The sequence below is a fragment of the Lycorma delicatula genome, chromosome 3 (genome assembly GCF_047948215.1).
Source record: "Lycorma delicatula isolate Av1 chromosome 3, ASM4794821v1, whole genome shotgun sequence".
Lineage (NCBI taxonomy): Eukaryota > Metazoa > Arthropoda > Insecta > Hemiptera > Fulgoridae > Lycorma > Lycorma delicatula.
This window is the reverse complement of record NC_134457.1, coordinates 117,168,236-117,195,738: the sequence shown is the minus strand read 5'-3', so window position 1 is coordinate 117,195,738 and position 27,503 is coordinate 117,168,236. Positions and strand designations below refer to the sequence as shown.

At 30.7% G+C, this 27,503-nt stretch overlaps 1 protein-coding gene across 2 annotated transcripts; it reads right to left on the bottom strand.

Moving 5' to 3' along the window:
- Window positions 1–27,108, bottom strand: LOC142320970 (uncharacterized). Of its 2 annotated transcripts, none has more exons than XM_075358966.1 (6): window positions 27,033–27,108; window positions 22,848–23,015; window positions 18,100–18,368; window positions 11,144–11,297; window positions 10,946–11,042; window positions 1–354 (listed from the first exon to the last, which is right to left on the bottom strand). In XM_075358966.1, the coding sequence occupies exons 2-6, from the start codon at window positions 22,974–22,976 to the stop codon at window positions 137–139; spliced, it is 867 nt and encodes a 288-aa protein (XP_075215081.1). In that variant the 5' UTR covers window positions 22,977–23,015; window positions 27,033–27,108; the 3' UTR covers window positions 1–136. The 2 variants fall into 2 exon arrangements, with proteins under 2 accessions (XP_075215081.1, XP_075215080.1); XM_075358965.1 differs by lacking the exon at window positions 27,033–27,108 and adding an exon at window positions 26,679–26,788.
- Between the last annotated feature and the right edge of the window lie 395 nt (window positions 27,109–27,503).

Below are 27,503 nucleotides of genomic sequence, written 5' to 3'. Positions count from 1 at the left end.
AAGATAGATTATCATAAACACATATTTCATTTAAACACAAAATGCAAATGTTTTTCCATATATCAATCAATAACACAATAAACAAATCAAAAAATGAGAAAAATGAAAATTGCAGCGCAACTCGTATGACTATTTATTATTTACATTTTTTTACTTTTGGTTTGGTAAGTACAAGTACTGAATTATTCACTATTCCATATTCTTTCAAAGTAGAGTTATTTTCATTTAAGTATATTCTATTACAACTATCTTTGTAATGCATAATATTGCACTCTCTCACTTCATCAGGTAAGTATGTACGAAGTTTTCCCACTGGATCATTAACACCCATAGTTAAAACAAACAATTCTTTATCTGTAAAAATAACAATATTTTAAAAACTTGGGAAGTGATGATAAATTAAATCCTAAATTTTCTTAAGTAAGTTTAACACCACTTTTTAACAAGTAAGTTATTTTCTATCAATACAGCTACATTTCTTTAATTTATGTCATTTTTTCTATCATTGAAAACAGAGCAATAATTGCTCTTCCTTTCATCCACAAGAGGTTTTGGATGGCAATTCTGTCAAATGGTTGGTATTGTTTAATATACTAATCCTCAAAATCATCTTTAAGAAAGTAACCATTACTGGGAATTTGACCTTTATTAGTTAATGAATGAATGAATAATAATAAATTTTCCATTCCTTTCTTAAAATATATACTCTGTATCCTTATCACCAACAATCTTCTTGTGGACTGAGAGTGATAGCTGCATCAGTGCCACAGAGAGTTCTCATACATGCAGTTCATGGTTTGAGATCATGTTGGACCTATCATGTTTTGCTGTTATCAGTTCCTTGATAGTGTTTCCATCTCACCATCCTGTGGTTTGGAACACAAAATTAACTCATCACAACAACTTAACAACATTAACATAATATCTGGCCTGCGAAATTCAGGGATGTAGCAAAGGGCACCCAATGCTATATAAACAAGAAATGCAGTTACCCATGATTTCCATTTCAACAAAGTTACAGTATGTATTTGGAGATTTCTGAGTAAATATGAATTTATTAAAATAATTTGCTTCATCTATTTTAAAACATGTCTGTTTATAGTTCTGTTTTCTATTAAAAGCAGTTTTATGTTAATTGTAATTAATTATCATAAAATTAATTTGTTTTGTATGCTTTAATGCATTCCTTCAACTCGGATCTTCATATTTGATTCCTACATGAATTTCATTTATATATGTCTTGAATCCTCCTTTGCTCTTTACCTCATTACTTTAAATTTTACTGAGCTATCTAGTTTTCATCATTTTGCAAAAAATTCCAAAAAAATACTTTCCCTGTCGTTATAATTTTCCTACTGATCAAATCTTTTTATCGTAAAACAGTACATTAAATTGTAACATTTTTTAGGATTTCATTCTAATTCAAAAATGTGTATTTTATAAACATTTCTTTTCCTTTATACTACATTCTAATATTTTAAGGACTTCATTCTAATACATAAATGTCTATTTGATAGCAGATCTCTTTTCCTAACAAAAGCTTTCCTTGTTTTTTCTACTTTCCTCATATGATCTACTTTTTATAATAATAAAGTGTATGAAAAATGTTCTATTTCTGATATATTGTATTCTATTTATACTTTTATTTTATGAAGGATAAAAAGATTCATTTACACCCAACATCTGGCATATTGCACAGCTACCATTCAGAAAACAGCAGTTTTTTGGTGATCTATAGGCAGCCTCCAATTACTCCTTGAAAGTAATTGCTCTGCAGATATTGGCATCCCATGCACAATATGGATTGATGTATGTACAAAAAAAGAATGAGGACAAAAAACAAGACATGGAAACAAATGGCTAGTAAAAAAAAGATTATTTGCCTAAAAGAAGCATTAGTTAAAGATACAAGAAACCAAACTTACAGTAAAGTTCAAGGGTCCCCATTATATACAACAGACAACCATCTCCTGGAAATCCATCTGAAGGTAAGGAACTTTGATCCGGAAAGAAGCAGCATGTAACTAAAAACTGATCAATAATTTTGTATTAACCAGATTGATTACAGGAGCTTCTAATAGGCTGCAACCAAAATTGGTTTTCTTATAATTTGTGGCTTTGTTCGTTCAGGTACATGGTTCCTAAAGGAATACCCTGACCTGACCCAGAATTTGTGTGACATGTTGCAATATCTGAGCAATAAACTGTTATACTATGGAGCACAAGATTATCTATAGTTATTTTATTTTAAAATGAATCAACTTTTCATCGATATTTAATAAATGGTTAACTCTTTCAAATAATTAGTGTGTAAAAATAAATGTAAAAATTATAGTTATTGTAAAACATTAAAAAAAAGAAAAAACTTAAGTTACTATTAATGATTAAAATTAGATGACTAAATTCATTAGTCATCTTATTGTAAGTTACTTATGGAGTAACTTACAATTATTGCGAGTTATATATCATTTGCGAGTAGTTAATTATTTGCGAGTTAATCAACCATATTATAACAGATTTTCTTTTGATTTTTGGATGTGGTTGGTTGTCTTTTCATATTTTACTATACAGTGAAAATCTATTTTTTTTTCCATGAAAATTTGATAGCCATAGAAGTGAAGTTATTAGTCTCAATATTGCCACCTAAGCAATTCAACCAGAAATAAGATTAAAATATTCCTGTTGTTCAAATCACACAAATTGCCTTTAACAAATTGTACTGTTAAATCTACTCTCTGATATTTTAAGTTTATGTTAAATCTAGTTTACAATTCACATATTGTTCTCCCACACCCACACTCTTTCAAAACTTGTTTTTCATATTCTGGTATATTCCTTTTCATTTAATTGTTCATTAAATAAAAAAATTACACTCAAACAACTGAATCTACTTTTAGTCTGTAATGAAACATTTTCTGAAAGTTTCCCTATTTAATAGCATGCCCTCATAAATGAATGGCACTTCTACATCTTACTCATAGCATTATAAAGGGCATGATGCTATTAAAATTCCAATTTCTATTTCAAAACACAAGTCCATATTCAATTCTCTTCTTTTTCATAGTTTATGCTACCTAAGATTGCTTGGACAATTTTGTTAACCGCTTGATTTCTTTTACACTACCAATAGTTTCATATATAAAGTAATACAAGCATAACCGGCTTTTAATTCATTTCTTTTTGTTCTGGAATACTGATGTTATAACACCTTTTCTTCAGTTCTACATTTTCTTAATATGCAATAAAGCTCTTAAAATCCTTTATTTAATCCTACAAACCAGTGGGATTTGATTAGCCCACACTAGCTTCAATATAGTGGTGAAAAGCTGATTTATTCCTTGTGCTTTACATAATCTACTTTTTTTTAAGAATTCTATTTCTTTTATAGACATGAGAACCAGCATTGCCAATCTACTTGGCAATGCCAAGTAGTTCATTTATTTCTTTATCTTTCTTTTCCTTTTTGACTTTCTGCGTTTGGTAAGCATTTGAAGTATTTTGCAATACTTCAAATATCTGTATTTTAAATACTGTCATTTATTGTATAGAAAGGAAAATTCCTTTCCATACATTAAATATTTTTTCTCCAATATTAAATATTTTAAATATTTTATATTTTAATACTAATTAAATGTTAATAAAAAATATTAAATATTAATTAATTTAATATTTTATTATTTAAAAAAAATATTTTTAATATTTATTTTAAATATCTTTTTCTCCAATCTTCTTCATAGTCATCTTAAAATACTTATTGCATCATCTTTTTTAGCTTGCCACATCTCTTTTCTCTGTTTAATTTGAGAACCACTATAAGGTATTACTTCAGAGGATGAATGAGGATGATATGTACGATTGTAAATGAAGTGTAGTCTTGTACAGTTTCAGGTTGACCATTCCTGAGATGTGTGGTTAATTGAAACCCAACCACCAAAGAACACATATCTAGTAATAAAATCTGTATAAAAGTAAATGCCTTTACCATAGGATTTGAAACTTATAACTCTGACTTCAAAATCAGATGATTTGCAATGACGAGTTAACCACTAGACCAACTCGATGGGCTTAGCTTGCTTTATACCTTCTAAACTGTAGTTTTAATTACTCATATCCCCTTTTCTTGGAAGATATCTCCAGCATTTACTTCTTCTTTACTTACTTTCACACACACTTATTATTTCTCTAACAATTTTCAATCACTTTTGTTGCCATTTATGTCCCCATGAATTCCTTTCCATGTATCCTTTCCTATGAACTTTTGTTTTTAATTTCAACAGATTTGACTGTAACATTCCACTTCTTTCTTTCACTCTCCTTAGTCTATTCTTCTGTTAATTAACTTACCAACTTAATAAAGTTTCCTTAAATTGTGTCCTTTATACTACATAAATATTGCTGCTTGGGGATTGGTTTTCCCTAATCTCCTCTACAATCTGTTTTCATCTCTTTCCCTTTAATATTTCAATTGCTTATGTTTTTTTTTAATTCTCAAAATATTAAAAAGTATAATCATAAAGATAGTATTTAAAAAGTAATTGGGTAGGAAAACAAAAAAAATCTAATTAAAAAATTAATTTTTAAGAACCTGATAAGTAACTGACATATTTTTTTTGAAGGAAGAGGTTATTAATTGGGAGTAATTAAAAGTGGATGTTTATAACAAAAATCTAAGAAAACAAAAATTTAGAAATAAGTCACAGACCATACTTCAAGTTCATAATCTTGAATGTGATTTTTTTAATAATTACAGATAATAAAAATTGATAAATTCAGAATTTTGTTATCTTCAGTATATTTTATATTTAAAAAAAAAATTATTTCTTGTACGCCTATTAAATTACCTATTTTTTACTTTGATTTATTCTACAAAATATTACTGCATTGCAAATTTTAAAAATATTGTCATGTATAATCCCTTGAGTGATTAATTTGGTTTTATCAATTGCCTCAAAACAAACGATTTTTGGAATAAATCTTTTCCTACACAGTTTTAGTAACAGTAATTAATTTTTTTTTCATCTTTTATGATTACATAGGATCTCTTTAATCAGTCCATAGGGACTGTTTGGGACTTGTAATCCTCCCAGTTCTTTTTCATATGTTCCAATCTGGTGTACTTTTTGGTGTTGAAAATGTTAGTGTTGTGAGTTTCTTTTAAGTGTGAAGGTAGTGTTATTGTCCTTTATTTTTTTGTTTAATTTTATTTTGTCTATGGTGTTTTCTGGTATAAGGCCAATTTCCTTCAGATCCTCTCTTATTTCTCTGATCCATCTACATCCTGTCTTGGTGACAACAGGACAACAGTACAACTTGAGATTGTACCAGCTGTTTCAGAAGTCTAGAATCTTACATCTTTATGATTTGTCCAAAGAATCCTAGTCTCCTCTTATACATGGTATTGATGATGGTTTCTAACTCTGTACATGATCAATGACTGCCCATCTTTCTCTCTTTTTGTTGATGCATGTTCTTCCAATTCATTTTTGATTTTCTAGAGTCTTGTCAGTCTTGGACTGTTTGTTCAGGTGGAAGATTGTGTCTGCTGCATTTGTGGATTCTGGTTTTATAACTGTATTGCAGTGTCTTATTTTTACATTTATAGATAGACATTTTTTACTACAGGTGTACCAGGTTAATTTTTCTGCTTTAGCTGCTTTGTTTTTTCTTGTTTAGAATGAGGTTTTTTGTTTAGGTTGAATGTTATTGTTTCTCCGAGGTGTTTAAATTGGGTTACTATTTTGACTTTATTACCATTTATGTTTGCTTCTTTTAATCGTGTTGTTTTATGGAGCATAATTTCTGTCTTTTCAAATGATATTTTGAAGTCAATTTTATTTCCAATGTTTTGAAGTTCTAATATCTGTGTTTTAGCTGCATTGATGTTGTTTGCTAGTAGTGGCAGGTTGTTGGAAAAACCAAGACAGCTTGTTTTGATTTTTTGGTCTACTTTTTTTTTTGGAAGGCATTTTTTGAACCATTCCCTTGTTACCATTTTCATAGCACAATTGAATAGTAGCAGTGAGAGTCCATTGCCTTGGCACAGTCCTGTTTTGTTCTCAAGTGGTTCTAAGAGTTTATCTCTAAATTTCACTTTATGAATTAGTAAGGGTCAGTTTTATCATGTTTATTAATTTGGGATGTAGTCTAAAGTGACTTAGAATTTTTAGCAGGAATTTTCTGTTAATGCAGTCACATGCTTTCTTGAAGTCATTATTACCATGACTCAGCTTCTTTTTTTGCTATCAACCATTATTAGCTTGAGACTCATGGTCTGGTCTGGACAGTTTCTCCAGGGTCTGAAACCTCCCTGGTATTCTTGTAGTTTTTTCTCAAGTTGTAAACCAATACTATTGATGATGAACTTGAAAGAATTTTGTATGTTGTGCCTAGGAGTGAGATTCCCCTCCAGTTGCTAGGGTCTATTTTGTCTGTGTTTTGTGTAGCATGTGAATATAGGTTGTCTTCCAGTGTTCTGGAGTTCTTTTTTGATCCAGATGTTGACAAGCTGTTGATGAAAGGCAATTTTTGCTAATCTTCCTGCGTGTTTTTAGATCCCTACAAAGGTTTGATCTTCTCCTGCCACGTTGCAATTTTTCATCTCACCCAGTATTTGGTGAACTTCTTTAATATGTCAGGGTTGATGTTTTCCATATTAATATTTGTAGCTAAGATTTCTGCAATGTCTTTATTGTTACAGGCCAGTTTATCATTTTCATTCTTTATTAGCAGGGTTGGGGGTTTGTATTAAAGGTTTTGTGGTAGTCTTTCGACTGCGTTTTGTTGAATTCTTCTTCTACTGATTTTAGTGTGTACTTATGGTGTTGTTTTTATTTTCATTAGGGTTGGGCGGTTTCTTTTCTTTGTTTTACTAGATTTTGGGAATTGGTGTAATAGCCATGCTTGATGTGTCTTCACTATTTCATCGCATTTGCTGTTCCATCATTGATTCTTTTTACAGGGTTTTATTGGGGCCAATTCTTCTGCAATTTAGGTTTAAGGTTGTTAACTAGGTCTTCCAAGTTTATCCATGATTGTTATTTATTTTCAGCTGGATTTTGGTAATTTTTAATCTTCATTAGTTTGGTAGGTCCTATTTTTCTTTTAGTTTTAAGGGCTTGATATTGTTGCTTCCTTTGGGGATTAAATTTAATTTTATGTAGTAATCTGAGCCTGTGTCTACTTCTCGAAGGGCTTTTACGTTTTGGTGTTTATCCATGAAGACATGTTATAGTTGCCATTCTCCTATAGTTCAGTTGGGGTGTTTCAGGTTTTGAGGTTTCTCTTGAAATATGTGGATTTTGAGGTTAGCTTGTGGTTTCTGCAGAGATCAATGAATCTCTGTTCATTTACATTTGTTCTCTTTTGGATGGGCCATTTTCCGATGATGTCACAGTATCATTTTTCTCTACCTAGATGAGCTTTGAAGTGTCCAATTAGTTGTTTAACATGATTTTTAGGGATGTTATTTATGGTCTAATCGAGTAGGTTCCATAACTTTTCTGTTTTTTTATGGTCTTTGGGGATTTTTGTTTACTATTAGTGGGGCTGTTAGATGTTTGTTTATTAGATGTTTTAGGGTGAATATTGAGATTCTTGGAGATTGCAACTTCAATTCTTGTATGGAATTATTATTTTGAGGCTAACCAAAAAGCCTGTTCCAAACTGGGATACTTTTCCTCACTCTCTTCCAAAGTATACCTTTGTAAATTCTATATCCCTGAAATACCATACCCATGATGAGAATTTTGGGTTGATCCATTAGATCAGTAATTATTTTTAGTTTACCAGTTTGCATGAGTACATTTACACTATGTGTTGAAATGTAAGTGATTTGCTTTGGTTTGATTTTGGATTTTGTATTGTTCTTGTTCATGTGTGCAATGTTAGGGCATTCCAATGCTTACAATCGCATGTTATCGTCTAAGTGGTACCCCACCATTTCCAAGTGCTACTTTCTCTGAATTCTGATATTGCTTGATTCAGGTGGTGGGAGTATTTAAATAACCTTTCATGGTTGACAGTCGAGCGATCACTTGTGGTGGGACTAGATCCTGAGTTACAACTCTAGATGTGATCCAGTGAGGTGACAGTGGGGTATGACTTCATGATAGATGACGTTGTGAAATTTGTTTAGATTCAGTTCACCAAACAAATTTCTCCTGTTTGTTGCAGATACATCCAGGTATGCCTCACAGAGGATCTATCTGACTTTTGTTAAAGTTGTTACTTTGGAGAAATTTAACAAGTTCTAAAAAAAGGATAAAAATAAAAGCAATCCAACAATTTAAATAGATGGAAAACTATAAAATCAATCAACTTAGAGTCAATGAATAAATTATAATAATCAATTAGGATGTAATTTGACTGATTTTATAGTTTTCATCTATTTAAATTGTGGGATTGCTTTTATTTTTATCCTTTTGTAGCTAATTAAATTATTTATAACATATGTTTTCATTGTAATTCCAATATTCATGTACCAGCACATATTCTTTGGCAATTTTTGATTCTTCAGGGTAAATAAATAACTTCACCTCTAATTTCTAGTGTTTTTATCTTGAAATTATACTATCGCTTAAAGAATAAACACAAATTTTCTAAGATTTTAAACTAATAAATTTCCTGATCAATAAATTGGAGTATTTTTTTTAAAACAAAAAATAGAGACTTTAGGCAGTATTCAAGTTGCTCTCACACATTAAATAAAGTAGAAAGTACAAAAAATTAAGAAACAAAAGAAAACTCTACAAGCCTTAATTTTTGGTTTTATGAAAGATTAGTAATTTTTTTGTTAAAATCACAAAAAAACACAGAAAAGCAGCAATTTAAATAAAAACTGGATATTTTCAAACATTAACTCAGTAAATTTACAAGCAAAACGCAAATTTTAAATTGTTAGAACCATTTACCTTTATCACTCTGACTCCTCTACTTTAGACTTCTGACTTATCACTTCAGTGATGAGAGAAAAGATTTCAAACATTTATAACCTCTCTCTAATCCCTTGAAATTATATTGGCAAAAAGTCAAATATTTACCCCCATTCTGTTTTAACTAATTATTAAACAAACCTTATACAAATGTATTCTATTACAAAAAAGGAAAGAGTTCAGGTAACCTTGTTCCTAGGCTTATTGTCTTCTCCAGCCCATTAATAACATCAACAAAAAAATAAAAAAATTTATCAACATCAATAAAAAAATATTTAAAACACTTTTCTTAAATTTTACCATCAAAAATATAATATTGTGAAAGGAATTCATGGCCCTTTAATTAAAAATTAATTGTGATATTTAATTAGCTCATTTTTGAAATGTTTTGTTTCTTTAGGCCAGTAAGAACTTTAGGTTTAAGAGCTTTTATGTTGCCTTCTCAGGTACACTTTAGATTGCTTAGGACCCTCAATTAATAACATTTAAAATTTTATGACTTTCAAACTTTATTTTTAAACTATATTAATTCCAAGAACGTCTAAAATCCTCAGTGATCTCTCTCCTTAATCATGATGATATTATTTGTAGTTAAAATATGTATTCTCTACCTTCAACCTTCAGTTGATGAAGTAAACATTTTGATCTTTTAACTTCCATTTTAAAAACTTGTACTTTTGAATGTTAAGTAAAAATTCAATAGTATCAAGTTCTTTCAGTAATTCTTCCAAAAATTTGAAATAATAAAAATTTAATAAAACAGAATTTAAAAATATAATCAAGGTATTAATTCAACATGAATGGAAAAGTAAAAACATTGCTTTTTCTTTTATAGAAAATCAGATAAGGAACTTCAATTTATAAACAATATTTTTTTATCTTTGTTCAATATTTTATAATTTGTATTCTCTTTAAATTGAAAAAAAAACAATGATTTTTTTTATAACAGAGATAAATAGTTTAATTTTATAATTCAAGAAAGGAAATTTAACACCATTCTTATAGGCATTTGGCTGGACAAATAATATTTTTAAAGAAATCAGAAACCAGTGATATAAATAAGTATTCTATTATTTGTCTTACTCTTACCAATTAAAACATCATAAATCACTTTTAGGGATCCTAGGGTTGCATTACTAGGCACAACTAACTCCTAATGCACATTAACCTTTATAGTAAAAAAAAGTTGAGTATAACTGTATAAAATAACAAATTCTTTCTACACGTATAAAAAACAAATGCATATTTTCACTGAAATTTTTTGTTACATTAAATGAAATGGAAAATGCATTCTACCTTAAATATAACAGTGCTGGTGAGCTCTATAACCTGCCTGCTGCTTCTATTAATACAACTTTTTATCCACACAGAAATCTTAAATTATTAAATGAAAGTAGATTCAACCAATGGACAATTTTTACCAGATTCTCCGGTCAAAATATTAACTTTTTAATAGTGTTAATAGGAGTACACTAAGGAGGACGCACACTAAGATTTCCTATACTGAGTGCTGACATATCATTGTTCTTAAGAGTAACAATTTATAAGAATAAAAAATGTATTTTCAGAACTGCCTTGATATTCATTATGTATAATGAAAATGATGATGTGCAACAGTGTATGTGGCTCGACTGAGACCAGAGTGAGAAACCACTTCACTCCATGGTGAAAAAAATTACTAAATATTATTTAAAACAATTTAATGAGATAATTTTTAGTCTGTGTTCATCTACACCCATCACTTTTAAGATATTATTATTATTAAATGATAGTTGGTATGATATTTTAAAATTTCTGATATCAGATACATAAATATGGAAAATAAAAAAAATTAAACAAAATTTAAAAAATAGAATTCATCTTCTGAAAAAACATTAAATATTATTAATCATATTAAAATTAAGTCAATGAGCAAAGTAAACAAAAAAATTGTGATAAATTTAAAAAAACAATACTTAGATAAAAAAAAAAATAAAAATTACAATACAAACTGAAACACCAAAGCAAGTTTTTACCATTGATAGATCGAATCTTAAGCTGCACACAGGAATCTGTATTTATAGTTTCTGGATTCAAATACTTAATTTGTGCATCATTCATAATATCCATTTTCTGTTAGGAACAAAATAAGTTAAATTTACTAATTTTATAAATACATTTAAGAAAAAATAATCTCTATTCCTGCTAATATCTTAAATGACAACATTATTTACCTTCAAAGATTTGTTTTTTCTATTCTTTTTATTGCAAACTTCTCCATCTTTGATGATGGCATCAGGCAGTAATGACTTCCCAGTAGTCATCCTATAAATACTTCTACTATTACCTTCTCCACTTCCACTGTCAGACAATAAGTTAATTCTACTCCTGTAAGAATAAAGTTAATAATCACATTTTGAATAATGTAAAAAAATTCATGATTACAGTCATCATTTTAACAAACAATATGAAATCACAGCACAAAATGCAAAGAAAATCAAATGCCTGTTTAAAAGTGTTTAAATCCCACTAGGAATTATGTGATCAAATATGCTAAGAAAGAAAATAGCTGAAGCACAGAATAAAGATTAGTTAAGTATAATGAGGCAAGAAAAATGTTTTTAATGGTTATGTTTTATGATTCATGAAAGAGGGTAGCTATCATTTGATTATTTATTACCTTGTCTTTTATAATTATTTATTTTATTTATAAATGAAAATTGTAGACTGTAAAACATATCCAGGAGCAATAATAGATGAAGACAAAAATTTTAGTTATGATTAGATATAGAACAAAATAGAAACTGATAACTAGAGTAAACTACTGGAACTAAGCATAAACTGTAATTAACAATTTAAAACCATGTGAAAAGTGAATAATAATTGTTGACCAGTAATGAGGAGGCAAGCAAACAAGTATTTTTTAAATTATCAAAAATATAATTTATTGACATTTTGATATCGTGGTGGTGAATAAAGTTTTTTATTGCATGTTTTTAAAACATAAAAAATATGCTTGTGAAAGACTTCACAGATAATCTCAAGCTGCATCACAGACTTGAAAAATTCAATGAAATCAGTAGTGTCCATAAGGCATAAAGGATTTTGATCTGACTTAAGAATTTTTTTGGAGCAAATCTTCAACAAACCATTCTTGAACTTAGCTGTAAAATCTCTGATCCTTATAGATGTTAGCTCATCATCATCATGACGTGTAATCTTCCATCACTGGCTAAACATTAGTGACTGGTTAAAACACAAGCTCCTCAATTTTTTTTATGGCCTGTGTCATAGGTGACACAAGCCATGACCTTCAATCCTTCCTTTTCTTGAGTAAACATTCCGACTGACTTTGGTGCATTCTTTCAGATATTCTTCCTTTTATTTTCTTTTTAAATGTTCATGTCACCTTATTCTTGATTTCTTTATTTTTTCTTGTAGATTCCTTTCATTACTTACCTGTTCATTCTTGTAATTTATATTCTACTCCTAGAAATATTTTTGCAGACCTGTATTCTGCAGATGTCTTTTCCATTCACCGTAACCCACATCTCTGCAGCATATATAAATATTAGGACATTGTATCTCTAGCATATCGCCTTCTTACTTATCTCAGATAATTCAAGTTCACCATATTTTTCAAAGATAATAGGCTCACATAGTCCTCACATTAATCAATTTTTTACTTTACTTTTTCATGTTGCTTAAAACTCCTAACCATCTTTAATTCTCCAACTATCACTTTATCTGCCCTTCACTCCTTCCATTTTACCTTTAAGATGCTCCAACGCATCTGATCTCCAACTCTATGTAAATCAAAATTTCCTGTTTATAATCAGTGTTTCTGCCCTTAATCCAATTTTATTATCTTTAATTCTGTTCTTTCTGAAATTTGGTTCACTGGGGTGACAATACTCATATCCAAGCAACTTTGTTTGCTGGTTTACTGATTTTCTGTAGAGCCTTTTATAGTTACTGAGGGTACACAAAAACTTCAATGTATTCTACCTTGACAGGTCTTATACTTAGTGTTTTGCCCACCTCATGACAATGGATGAGGGGTTGGACTTTAGTAGGCATCATACACGTTAAAGTTAACTGAAGGCAAGAGGGGGTTGAAATTGGGATCTGATGAATTTTTAGAACTGTGTTGGTGACATTTCTCAATTTGACTCTGCTGCAGGTGAGCTGTTATCTCTACATCTCATATTAGATAGCAAGATAGATTTCTTGAGTGGCATCACCCAATTGCTGAAAAAATTCTGTTAAAACCTGAAATAAAATTTTTTGACACAACAGTTGGTCTTTGTCCTTTGGGTTAAATAAGGTTTCATATTGATTAACTTCATGCCAAAGAGATAAACTGTAAGGTAGCAAAAAATACACACAACTGTTAAAAGACACTTATGTAATAACACATATTCTTTCTGCAGGTCATAACCCCCGTATTAAATATAAAGGCTGTGTTTAAGAACATTTAGAATACCACATCATCAGGCTGTATAGAAAGGCCTCCTGATCTCAAAGAAAATAGCGACGAGTTGCTAGCGGAGCAGAAAACCATTTTGTAAGCTGTTTCCAGTACCAAATGGCAATGGAAAATCTTCCTTGGCTGAAACCACATTGTTCTGGAAATATCAGAGCATGTTTCACTAAATACTACATAAGCCATTCTCTGCATCACTTAGCTCAAAAGTCTTGTCAAGGAGAAAGGGCAGTAGTCTGAGGAGCTTGCTTTGTTTCTAACAGGTTTAAGTACTGGTACAAAAATGGCTTCTGAACAGATGGATGGGAAAACTTGTGTGGCGAACAAAACATTAAAAATACCTAATAGGTATTGTAGAGGCAGCAAATTTGTGGATACTGAAAGGTTTGTGAACACACTGAAACAAATGTTGTCAGATCCAGGCAGGATGTCACAAAAGTTTTTTAGTGCATGTGACAACTCGTTGAATGTAAAGGAGTATTTAATTTACTGACCGAATCATCAACTTTCAACAGTATTTCCATCTGTATCTTATATCTCTGAAATTCCTGAGGTTGTCCATAATGAAGTTGGGGACACTGAACAAAAACAATCTCAGGTTAGTTAAGACTGCAGAAGATCCCCAAATTGCACGTAGCTTCTTCCAAACAGATATGAGAGTAGTGCCGTGAGATAGTGTCTACATAATTCCTCTTAGTATCAATGAATACAAGACGATATACCGCTCTAGCCTTACGATACAAATTCAGATGTTCATTTGTGGGCCTGCGGTTAAATTTACGCAGTGTTTGCCATAGTTTCCTATTCGCGTTTTTACAATCATCACTCACGAGAGAATGGAGGGAAGTTTCGGATTTCCTGATGATTGTGGAATGTCTACTAGCATTCTCAAGTACAAAGAAGTTAAAAGAGGTAAGTTGGATCGAGGGTGTCGACACTGTCATCATACTGTGATAATTAGGCGTCAGTGTAACCATTCAAATTTGCTCCTTCAACAATCCATCTTCGTGGTCTTTTGTTCACCACGTGGTTGGCACCAAAACCAATAATAACTGGTTTATGGTCACTGCCGTAGCAGTCATCACAAATATACTAATTAAGGCGAAGGAGTGAGCAGGCAGAGGTCCAAATTGCATGAGGATAGCAATACCGCCACTCTCTCTACCATCTACAGGACAGTCTTATCTCTCACAGAGTGTTACACATATTTTTGTAGAAGGTGCGTTTCTTCATTATTAAAGGTACTTTGGCACAAATCAATATTCTAACTTCTACAATGCAGGAACGAAAACCATGAAAATTCCTCTGGATAATGTTCATAAATGAAGGTAACTGTAGATTTATTTACATTATATATATAACATATATATATATATATGTATATAAAATTAATTATACATGATTTGGAGTTTCTCTTTAGAATTTTTTATTTTAATAACCTTCAATGCCTTGGAGTCAAGCGGTTTCTCAACCATATCCTCTAGTATTTGAAGTGATGGTGGGGAAGATTTTGAAAAATGGTAAGTCGCAATTGACAACAGAGGGGGTATTTGTGTGGGGTCCCTTAACATGGAGCTTATTTGAGAGCTTTCAATCAGGTGTATTTATTCCTTTTCATAAAAGCAAAATTTTGGAGACAGGAGCTTTTAGAAGATCCCACCAGTGTTGGTTTCGTTAGCTGCAACTACTGACTTCTTATTCATGTTACTTATTTCTGAAATAACGGCTATGAGCAAGGCCACCTGATCAGATAACACCTTTACAGACTATTTTAATTCACTGTAGGATCCAAAATGTTGATTACCGCATTTGTAGAGGGTTGGCTTGCAAAAGAGACGTCTGTTTATACCAGGTTCTGGGAATTCAGTGTCTTTTTATACTCTCTTCATGTGGCTGAAAAAAATAGCTTCTGCTTGTTATAAATTTTGAGAATTGCCTTCTCTTCTTTAAAAGTTGAGCTATCTCAAGACTGAGCTGAATGTGATCCCGCCACAGTTAACTCCTCCTGTTTCTTCCTCCATAAAGTCAGAGTTGCTGTGACCTTTTGTGCTTTGAGCACATATTGTACTGTTTGAGCAAGAAGTCATAGTGTGGCCACACCTTTGACAATGGAATCATCTCCAAGGATTGGCAATAAATAGTCCTGTAATCAATTGTTATTTTTGTTGGTACAGAAGGTTAATCGTTAATATAAGAAAGGGAGTAAATTCCTTCATTCCATTCTGATTTCATAATTCGTTACACCACACATTACATCTTGGGGACGAAGTTCATCAGCAATCTCACTAACAACAATCTCGAAAATCCTAAAAAATAATCACTTGAACCTGTTATCACTTTGTTTATCAGGAAAAGTGAGACCTTTTGAAGGAAGCCTCCTTCCAGACTGTTTTGAAGAATTACATCTTATATTTTTATACTGTGGACAGGATGCATTACCATTTACACTATTTCTCTTTAATAGTACTTATCTTCATCGACAATGCTGAATGAGGTCTTTTCACATGACTTCAAGTGATGGTTTTTCAGATGGATCACCAAACGTCATAGGACTTTTCTGTGGATGACCATGGTTCCATGAGTACCAGACAAACACATGAACACCTCTACTACAAAGTCCACGCATATGAAGGCTAGAACTAAATAAAACTGGGTTTGCCCAGATGCTCAGAGGATATCGTTCGAGACTCACTACTTAAGAGCCATGCACCCATTGGCACAATAGTTTCCACCTTGGGTTATGGCTGCGTTTTGTAAGGTGCTGCAATATCACAGAATGTAAATGAAAAAAGAAACAGTGTAGAATGTTGTGTATGGATATATGTTATAATTTGTGTAGTACAGGTATATAGTGTAAAATGTTCAGCAGCTCAAGGTGTAGTAGGAAGGAAAGTTGCAAGAGACTTGGACCATGGAGATGCCAACCCCTAAAGTTTTAAAGAGTAAGACTCCCAATCAGAATATATAACTTTTGGACGAACAATGAAATATTCAGATGTAGCATAATGTCTTACTTAAGCATTCACTGATATTGACTTCTTACTGTATAAGTTCTCATTTCAAACTTTATTTATTCTATTTTTTCTTTTCTTTTATTTAGAAGTGAAATTTTAGGTATATTTTATATATTAGGTAGCAGATAATATTTTCTCGTTTTTCAAAAATGAAGTTCATTTTCTTATCTTACAATAAAATCTCATGAAACCTTAAATAAACCCAAAATAAAAAGTATTTTATGTCCAACAAGTTGTGCAAATTTGTGTGTGTATATATTAATGAAGTTAAGTAAATAGTGAATCAAAATAATGTGCTGAGAAATATATGGACCAAAAAATATCTATCTCAACTTTTTTTGGTTTTCAAAAGCATATGACTGTATTCCAAGTAAGATAATTTGAAAGGCACTTCAAATGAATGATAGAAGTGGGCCCTGGCCCACCTTACCACTGCATCTCTTTTCTATGAGTCTCCATAATATGGGTTATACTTAGTTTTATAATTGGAAAAAACAAAAATAAATATAATGATTGTATATATAAAGTTAAAGCTAAGTCATCATAAATAAAATACTATAATACTCTCTCTTTTACTCTTTTTATAGGTTTATAGAGAGATGAATATATATATATATATATAAGTTCTATCAAGTGTAAATAAATAGGTTATGATAAAAACATTATATTTACATTATCCTGTATTTTATAGTTACTTGTGAATAATATCATAGTCTACAATGTATGGTAATTAGACTATAGCTTATTTCATATATAGCCTCAGCATCTTTTGTAAAGATCCTTGTTTCATATAAAGAAACTTTCTGAGCAGTATCAAATTAGGCTTCAAAAATAAATTTTGATAAACCTGAATATCTGCTGATCCTAACAACTTCCATAGTTACAGCTGGGGAATCAACTAGGTTACTTCTTTCATTTACCAACAAAACTAATAATAAAAAGAATAATATTTATAATACAAAGGTTATTCCAAAACTGACTTCCAATTAGCTCTGAAAATAAATTAAGATAGCTCAGCAGGTGAAATAGTCTCTACAGTTTAAAATGTCGCTACACCATATATCAATCAATCTTTTTATTTTGTTCAGTATTGGGAAAGAAGTGGAGAATGAAGTAAGGAACTTGTTGTTGTTCCTGTCAACTCTGGGTGTGAGATGCAACTCATTTTTGAAAAAGGAAAAGGCCCAGCAACACAAGATCTATCAGATTTTCTGTCACCGTATTAATACTGTTTCAACATTGAAAAGAGTTTCAGAGGTTTCTCCAAAATAGACACTTACAAGGGATACTTACAAAAAACATTGTCCTTCTATATAAAAAAACACAGCTCTACATCAAAGGTACCACATAAGCTTTAATTGAATACTTTAAGTTCAGAACATATGCTGAATGACTGCCATATCTTTTCACCAAATTGGTAGATAAAACCCTGAAATCAATGAGAAACTCATAGATGGGGAAATTAATGATTGGCTGATGGTAGGGTGCATCAACAAGGGTCAACAAAAGCTGATGTCATGATACAGTTGTCCTAGAATGGGAACAACTATGAGTATATGAATAAGTAATCTAGATAGGTAGGTTTAAAATAAAGTTTTTTCTCTATTTTTGTTTCTTTTACCATCCACTTGGAAATCAATTTGGAATATATCCAGTAGTACTAATTTTTACTCCTAATGTGATTACAAACTTTGTGATGGATTCTGGTAATCTTCTTTTGAAATGATCTCTACTTGCTTCTACAACTTGTGTAATCGTACCACTCTGATAATCTGACATACAGGAAGTACTTTGTTCTTTCTGTGTTCGGTGATCAAAAATTGAAACAAATCTTCTTCTCTTAGATCGATCTTTTGAGCTAAAATCTTCTGAACTAGAGTCCAGCCTACATCCTTTTCCTCTGAATAAATTTAATTCCTTATCATCTTCTTCATACATTACACTGCGTCTATCACCAACCTATAATTAAAAACAAAACAGCAAATGCAAAACAATTACTGTTAAGCTGGAACTGAAAATGTTTAGAAAGATAAGTAAATTCTTTCTACAAAAACCTTAAAATTCTTTTAAGTCTAAAAATAATCTGAAACTTGAATTGAAATCACAGTACCCTGGAATCCTTGGTATATTTTACCTGTTTTAAAAAAGTCGTAATATATCATTTTAGAATTAAGAGCATACATGGTATCTCTGAAAGCCAAAAGTGAACAATGTGTTTAAGTTAAAAGGATCATAATTATCTTACGGTATAATAAAGTTAATCTTGAAAATATCACTAAAACACAACAAAATAAAAGTGATATGATTATTTCAATTTGCACAAAAATGATATATTTTCAAAAAGTATATTCTGTAACAAAACATAACTACAACTATTAACAAAACATTGGGTAAGCTGTATATATTTTTATTAATATAAAATCCATAAAGATAGTAATAAAAAGGAAAAATATTTTTCTACATCAAATGATAGTTCAAAAATTTGCAAAAAACGTAACAAAAATCAATATTCAAGCACTGGAAAATTTCAGATTTGAAATATTTCCTTCAATGAAACTCAACTTAAAAAAATCTTGAGTATTTTTGTTGTGTTTAAAGGATGAATATTAATAATTTTAAAGGTTAAAAAAAATGAATATGACAAGGTTAATGTAAAATCACAATGAATAACACAAAATTAACATTCAGCAAAACAATACCACATAAAATTCACTACTTCCCACAAATACTTTTAATATGTTACTCTGTATTTGATTTAATATCCAGCAGATTAAGTGATAACCAAACAATTTGAAATGGAATCTACCACTAAGTTAAAGTAGAGCAACAGAACTAAGACCTATATTTCATCTTTTCTTCTTTTCATCTTTTTTTTCATGTAAACTTGCTCCTGTTTTGCCATCTAAACATCATACTTTAAATCTAATATGGTCTACTAATTAATTTACTAATGGGAGAATAATTCTTTGTTACTTGTAGAACCTATCACTTTCCGTGATTCCTAAATGATTCCATCAGTCCTGTTTCCACTCCATGAAAAATTCCTGGTCCATCTTTCCAGAGTTTAATTACACATTCCTAGTGAATATTCCTGTTCATTATTTTGTTTCCCAATTTGCACCTTTTGAACAATCTTGGAAAATTCATTTCAGACACTATTATCCTGAATAAATTCCTACTGTTTCAGCACCAACAACTTTCTAAACCATACAGCAACTTTAGTACAGTCATAGCTATAAAATTTCAACTTGGTTACTTCCAATGACTCCTTAAGAGCATCGTTAGTAATTCCACACACAAACCTGAATTGATTAATATTAACTACTCTATCAATATCCAAACTAATATCAAAGACAACAAATTTGAAAAGTGTTATTTATATCAGTATTGGTCTGTATAATTATTAAACTTAAAGATCCTCACCAAAACTCTATTGTACTTCAAATTTGTAGTTTACTATTGTAATTATATTGTAACATTTGTACTTGAAATGTGCACTTTACTATTGTATATTTAATTACACTGCTCAACAATGAAAATGTTTTGGGCTCAAAAATAGCTTATTCTGACTGTATTTCCATCTGCTGAATTCAAAAATCACCATAAAAATGACCGATTAGTTCTTGCTTTGGAGGTTTCTTGCTTTTTTACCCGATCTACATTTTTAGTTTGGGGGTATTTTGTTTGTGGAGTTATCACGCCTGTTAAATGACAAAAAACAACATTCTCTAGCTGTTTATAGGTTATAAACACTATTACTGTTGCTGCAACTGAGAGTTTTATTTTGAAGAGAAAAATTTGTTAAATAAAAATGCCACAAAAATATGTAAATTCAGTGAACAATTTTTGTTACATTTGTGATGAAATAACATTTTCATCACAGAAAAAAAATTTGATGCTTCTTGTAAGACTGCCTAGCAGCCTTATTTTGGTATGAAGGTAGGGGACCAGGATAAGCCACGGGCTCTACATGTATGTTGCAACTCTGTACTCTATACTGTTGGTAGTATAACTGAACAATATACTATGAGAATGGCTGAAAAATGACTGAAAAATAAAAAAAACTATCTATGCCTTTTGCTGTGGTTTGCTATGGTTTGGTGGAAGCCTACAAATCATACAAATAACTGCTATTTCTGCTTGACTCCACTTATAAAAGGAGGATTGTCAATGAAGAAAAGAGAAACAATTCAATACCCTAATCTTCCATATGCTATTCAACCTATTCCATATGCAGATAGTTTATCAGTTCCTACTCCACCTCAAAATTAGGAGCTTGAAAAAGAAAATGAAAACAGTGTGGAAGAAGACAAAGAGCCCAACAAGTCTTCCACATCCCATGAGTCTGATTTTGATGAAAAAGATTATAAATCGCACAGACTGAGTCAAGCGAAATTGATTGATCTAATTCGAGACCTTGATTTGTTGAAGGAAAAGGCAGAACTTCTAAGGTCATGACTACAGCAATGGGATTTCAATGTGATGTCAGGGTCTCACAGTAGAGACATTATCATAGGGATCCTGTTTTCTTTTTCTGAGAAGAAAAACAGTCTTGTAGTTTGCTGCGATGTTAATGGCTTGATGAAATTTTTGAATTTGAATCATGATCCAACTGATTGAAGGCTATTCATAAGACTCCTCCAAGCTTAGTTTGAAAGTTATATTACTTCACAATGGTAACCGTCTTCCTTCTGTTCCTGTTGGTCATACAGTTTACATGAAGAAGACTTATGCAAACATGGCAATCCTCCTAGACTCAATCAGATATGCTGAACATGTGGAAAAACTGTGGTGATCTAAAAGTCATCACTGTACTCTTAGGAATGCAACTGGGGTACACTAAATACTGTGCCTTTTATGTATATGGGACAGTAGGGATAGGAAATCACATTATATTTAAGCAGACTGTCCTGCAAGAAATCTTAACATTAGAAAAAAAAATGTTGTTGCTGAGCCTCTTGTAGACCCAAAGATGTTCTTCTTCCACCCCTTCATATAAAGCTGGGGGTTTGATGAAAAATTTTGTCAAAAGTATGTACCAAGAAGGACCGGCCTTTAATTACTTAAGAAACAACAAATTTCCTATATTAAGTGATACAGTAGTTAAGGAAGGTATTTTTGTTGAGCCATAAATTTGACTTGTAAAGGATCCTGTGTTGAACAAATTTTGGAGGGAAAATAAAAGGAAGCTTAGGAAGCCTTAAAGAGAGTCATTCATGGATTTTTAAGCAACAAAAGAGATGTAAACTGCAATCAGTTGGTGACAGTACTTCTGCAAAAAAACCATCAACTCGGATGCAGCATGACCCTTAAAATCCATTTTCTCCATTCACACCTGGACTTTTTCCCTCAAAGTTGTGAAGTTGTCAGTGATGAACACGGAGAAAGATTCCATCAGGATATTTCTGTAATGGAACAAATATATCAGGGCTGTTGGAATGAAGCAATGCTTGCAGATTACTGCTGGTCTGTATGTAGAGATGCTCCGGAACTCACAAGAGGAAAGCCAAAAGACAACAATCTCATGAAGCCACCATATGATTCTCTTCAGACCCAACCAACTGACTGGGTATTCTTCCATTAATAAAAAAACTCTTAGAATGTAACTGCCATTAAAAAAATGTCAAATGGACTTATGTTGTGGGTATATGTAATTAAAATGTATAATTTTCTCTTAATCCGTTAAAATAAAATACTTCCACAGAAATTAGAGCTAATAAAAATTTTTCTTTGTCATATTCTTTTTTCTCAATCAAACATTAGTAAATATTTGATTCATGAATTGAAAGAAACATTAAAAAAAAAGTTTATTTTTGGGCAGTATCATTTGTAATTTTTGTATGGAATTGTGAAAATAAATTGAACTGTATTGAAAACTTTATTGGTTTTTATTTTAGACAATTTTTTCACTCTTTATGGATCCTTAAAAACCTTCATTAAGTCAATCTTTCATGATGCAGAAAATCATTCTATTCGAGAGTATCATGAGAATATAACAAGTTCTGACAGGCAGAAAAAACAACTAAACAGGATAAACCTCAGTCTTTATTCATGAGAATCAAATAATGTTAAAGTTGGATCCAGCTGTCATAAAATATAATGACAATAATAACAAATAAACATACACACATTCAAATAGCAATAAAACAATTACAAAACACTGTTAATAAAAATTTCTCACAAAAGCCAAAATAAATTGAGAATATTTTTAATTAATCAAATTATCAAAAATGATATGCAAACATAAAAATATTAGATTAACAACCACAATTAAATACACACCAGTACTGAATAATAATCCAGGTCTTACAAAACTGATTGAGCTGGTAATATATAATTTAATAATAAATATATTTTTAATAACAATGGATAGATATAAAGTAGTAGCAAAGTAGCAATACTAATGTTAGGAATAATTATAACCCTATTTTCACTTACATTAAATATAACACCTCTTGGATATTCCTCTTGTAATTCAGATGGAAAATACCCATCCAATATATCCTTGATAAAATTCTGACTTCTCATATCTGAATACTCACGAAATTCATGACCCTCCAGCTGCATTCCATTAGCATAAAATGTTAATGACACACTCTGACAATTCTGAAAAAAGATTAATAAAATTTCTAAGACAACAAATTTCATGTTAGTTTAAATATACATTAAATAACCTGCACAAATTTGCTAAAATTATATTTTGCACTAGTATATTGTGCGACACCTTTTCATATAAAATAAAAGAAAAAAACAACCTACATATTAGTGACAATAATTTCTTTGTTGCAATTTGGGACAAACAAAAGAGACGATGATGAGATGTTTCTTGAAACAATGTTGAAAATAAATATTCTTTTTAGTTACTTTTTTCAATTTATTAACTTACACAAAACTTTCAAATTTCTTATCAGTTTTAAAAAAGATCTTAAAAATTGGAAAAACAAATTAGGTTGATGCAAAATTTTAGAAAATTGGAGATTTCATAAAACTTACTATTTTTTACGATCAGCCTATTGAATAATATTAATTTAATAACTGCTTTAAGACACTCAAATATAATAATAAAGATTAATTATAAATTAAGTCCATGTCAAGGAGCGGTAAATATGTCTGTTCAGTATTTATAATTGGTTTTCTCAGTCCATGAGTGGCTGGCTGTAAGAATGATCAAGATCATGATTTCATTACATATAACTCATTAAACATGTCGTCAACTGATACAGATGATAGTATGATATTTCCAAATAATGAAAACATTCCTTAAGTCTTTCCACTTAAGCTTTTCTTTAAGATTAGCCTATGAGAATAATTTAAGATATCTAGGTTAGCTTTCCACAAATCTAACCAACAAATGGAATAATCATAAAAGTTGCATGTTGTTAAAGAATTCCAAGCCATGTTCTGCCTCAGAAATCTTTGTCTGAAACTCGAACTTCGAGCGAAGAAAACTCTTACTTTTTCTTTTGTATATTTTTTTTTTAATAGACAAAAATACTCACTACTTGTTTTTACAAAATACTTGTAAAATACTTTTTAACAAATACTTGTTTTTATTCATCTGCTACAAACACTTCAAATTTTTTCATTGTTTTATTAAAGGTAGCTAAAACATTCTGTAAGAACCACACATAGTCCTCCACTGCGGGGTCATCAAAAACGTTTCAGTACTACAGGGGAATTTTCTAGTCAACCAAAGTAAGATTCAAAAAGCAATTTGATCATTTGTAGTATCCATTCTAGAGCAGAGATGTTGTGATAACTAAATATTTGAAAAATAAAGAAACTTTTTACATTATACACCAACAAACTCACAAAACATCTTCTGTTCGCTAACACGGAACGTAACAAAAATTTGAATACTTTTTAAATACTTTTGTTCTCGTTCAATTTTGACTCAATACAAGAACAGATTAATTTTTAAGTAAAATGTAGGGACCAAAAACTAATATTATGTTTTACAATGTAAAGAAATATCAGTTTCTTTTGCACAAGTTCATTTTTACTGATAATTTTTTATAGCCTATAATATATATATATTTTAAACAATCAAACAAGTTACACCTAAACTACATAAATAATTCACAGCACATTAAAAAAATTGCCTAAGAGTATAAAGAAAATTATTACTGTATTTCAACTTTGTTTTTAATACTAAATAGAGAAAAATATTACAGCATATTAATATGCATTACAAAAATATTAGATGAATCTTCAATACCTTCATTTACTGTACATTTATTCGCTGATGAAAATAGAAAGTAAAAAAATTCATCTCAGCAACATTCAATTATTAATGACTAATAGTATTTAAAGAAGTAATGTAATTCTAATTAATGCTATTAATTATCAAACATTCCATTTTAATTAACAAAAATCTCATATCAATGTAGTTAACAGATTTTAAACAGTATAACACTCAGACAAATGTGTTTAAAGCAATACGAATCTGCCACACATACCATACAAATAAATTAAAATAAGAGATCAAGAAGTTTGTTAGAACTTCACCGGTAAGAGACCGCAGAAGAATTTTTTTTAAGGTAAAGGCACCAGTAGTTGACCGTTTAAGAGAGCCGCTAGACAGTTGTAGTGTGTGTGTGTGTGTGTGTATGTGTGTGCACCTTAAATTATCTTAAAACAACGAAATGAATGTTTAAAACAACTAAGCATTACTTCTAAATTAAGGAATAAGTACTATTTTTCCAAAAAAATAAACCTGTAAGATAAATAAAGTAAAAATTAGTCCACTCACTAATGAACTAGTAGTTGACCATTAACAAAAATGAAAAAATTAGTAGTTGACCTAGTGTTGTACCAGTAGTTGACTAGATGGAAGAAGGACAACAAAATAGATAAATTTATTTTAACGGTAAAAATAAATCAACCAATACAACCCAAAATAGTTTAATATTATAAATAACCATTAAGTTATTTCAATAAGTTAATCCAGCAAAAAATACATAAAATAAAACAATATAAGATTAACTTAATTTATTTGGTTCTCAGTCCCAAAGAAAATCTAACTCTCGAACGGAATAGACATTACGGGTCTTGCTTGTTAATCTGGCCTAGTATGGATGCCCAACGATAATCCAGCACATCAGGTCTTTCTGGCCACTTCCACAACCACTCATCCACTTCCACAACATTTCTGCATTGAAGTGACAGAGGCTCCATCTTTATCTAACTTTTCAATTTTCCCTGGAAAGAATAAACCCTCGTACTTGAAAGCAACATATTTCAACATAGGTTTCCAGTTGTGACCTTCATCAGAACCCTAGTCCTTCGTAAATTCAGATACAACACTCTCCCTGGAGGAAATTGCAACATCTGAGTCAGAACTTTCTGACGAAAACTGAACCTTTCTTTTTGCCTGCTAAGCTCATCCACTGTTACCGAGAAACCAGATTTTGCCATCTTTTCGACCCACTTGCATATTTCCGCCTCCTCTTCTTTGCTGAGAATGGAAGCAGGCCCCATCTTCCTCTGAGCTGGACTCTTCCCTTCGACTTTATATTTTAAAGTTGCCCTTGGGACTCCAAACTTTTTCGCTGCTGTCCTTATTGGTGTTAGGTGAAGCCAAACGTCTTCCATCGCAGCTTTCATGGCTTCTTCTGAATAGCTCAGGAATGAGCCCTTGGCTCCAGGCATCTTGTTTATTATTTCACAGCAGACCTGAAAAAATAAGTAGCATAAACATTGCATTTTATTTAACCCTGAGCATGTTTTATAACAGATTGAACTATACTAACTTATACAAAACAAAAGAGGTTTCAGGCCAAAATCTTATAAAATTAAAATGTTTTTTTATTTTAAACTTTACAGAATTACTGGTTTTACCTAAGCATTTTTTAGATAAAATGGTAAAATCATTAGCACTTTAAGGACAAATTAAAAATGTCTAGCACTCACAGCGTTTAACCCACTCCACTTAATAATTAAATGTAAAAAGATTATGTGTCAAAAGTTGACCATAGCTTGTATCAGTAATTGACCATGCGGTCAACTACTGAAACGAGACGCTTTATGAAAAAATTGTCAGACACAAGCTCTTCCCTACACCTAGGAACCAAGAAAATGTGTATAAATAAGTAAATTATGAAAGAGTCCATTTATTTAGTAATTGACCACCACGGTCAAACTCTAGAGCAATCGTGAATTTAGTAGTTGACCACCCCCAAAATATGGCCAGAGCAAGGTTATGACATCAGAATCCCATGATTTACTGCAGATAAAACATTATAAGAATTAATCAAATTAACTACTTACCCAATATTCTTCGTTGAAGGCGTTTTCCTTTAATAACACCACACAGCTGTTCTTAGGCAAAATGCTAACAAATTCACATAAGACCATCAAACTTCTGTAAAGAAAACATTTAGAAGCACATTTAGTGCTTCTAACCATGACCAATAGAGACCAGCAACAGTCAAAATATATATTTTTGTAGAAGCTATTGCCAGTTGGGACCTTATTAATAGCTGTTAAATGTCAAAATGGTCAACTACTAGTGCACGGTCAACTACTGGTGCCTTTACCTTAATTCCCATCACTTCATTTAAAAAAAAATAAAAGTTAGTTTACAAGAGATTATAGCTGGTAATAAAACATAAAAACACTAACAGTAGGAGTGTTGAAAATGTACTAATAAAGATTTATTACATAAAACAGAAATAAATTCGTTTGGTAAATTTTTTTTCTACAATCAGAACTATTTGAACTAATTGATGGAGAAATAAAAAAAAATTAATTTAATAATAATATAAAAAGTGTGTCCACGGATACGATAAAAATCGAGGGTTACCACTTACGAAGTACTATGTGCAATATTACACATCACGGATCTTAGATTCGTGAGATTATTTTCCTTTTTTTTAGAGGAAAGATATAGTATGAAGTGAATAATAAAAAAAAAATTGGCCGAGAAATTCAAAAAATGTACATTTTTTTGTTCTAGAAAGGCAATAAATTTTAATAATAAATCCGTAAGATAATCAGTAAATCATTTAAAAATAAAATAATCTAACATAACGCAATGATATCCAAAAATATTACAATGAAATTGTAAACCGTACGGTAAGAGTCTTGCAGATA

Coding starts and splice junctions, on each gene's coding strand:
- LOC142320970 (XM_075358965.1), bottom strand. CDS start 26,765: ATGGTCTTATGTGAATTTGTTAGCATTTTGCCTAAGAACAGCTGTGTG. Junction 18,369..22,847: donor CAAGAGGTGTTATATTTAAT/GTAAGTGAAAAT, acceptor TTTTAATTATAG/GTTGGTGATAGACGCAGTGT. Junction 11,298..18,099: donor TTACCAGAATCCATCACAAA/GTTTGTAATCAC, acceptor TTATTCTTACAG/GAGTAGAATTAACTTATTGT.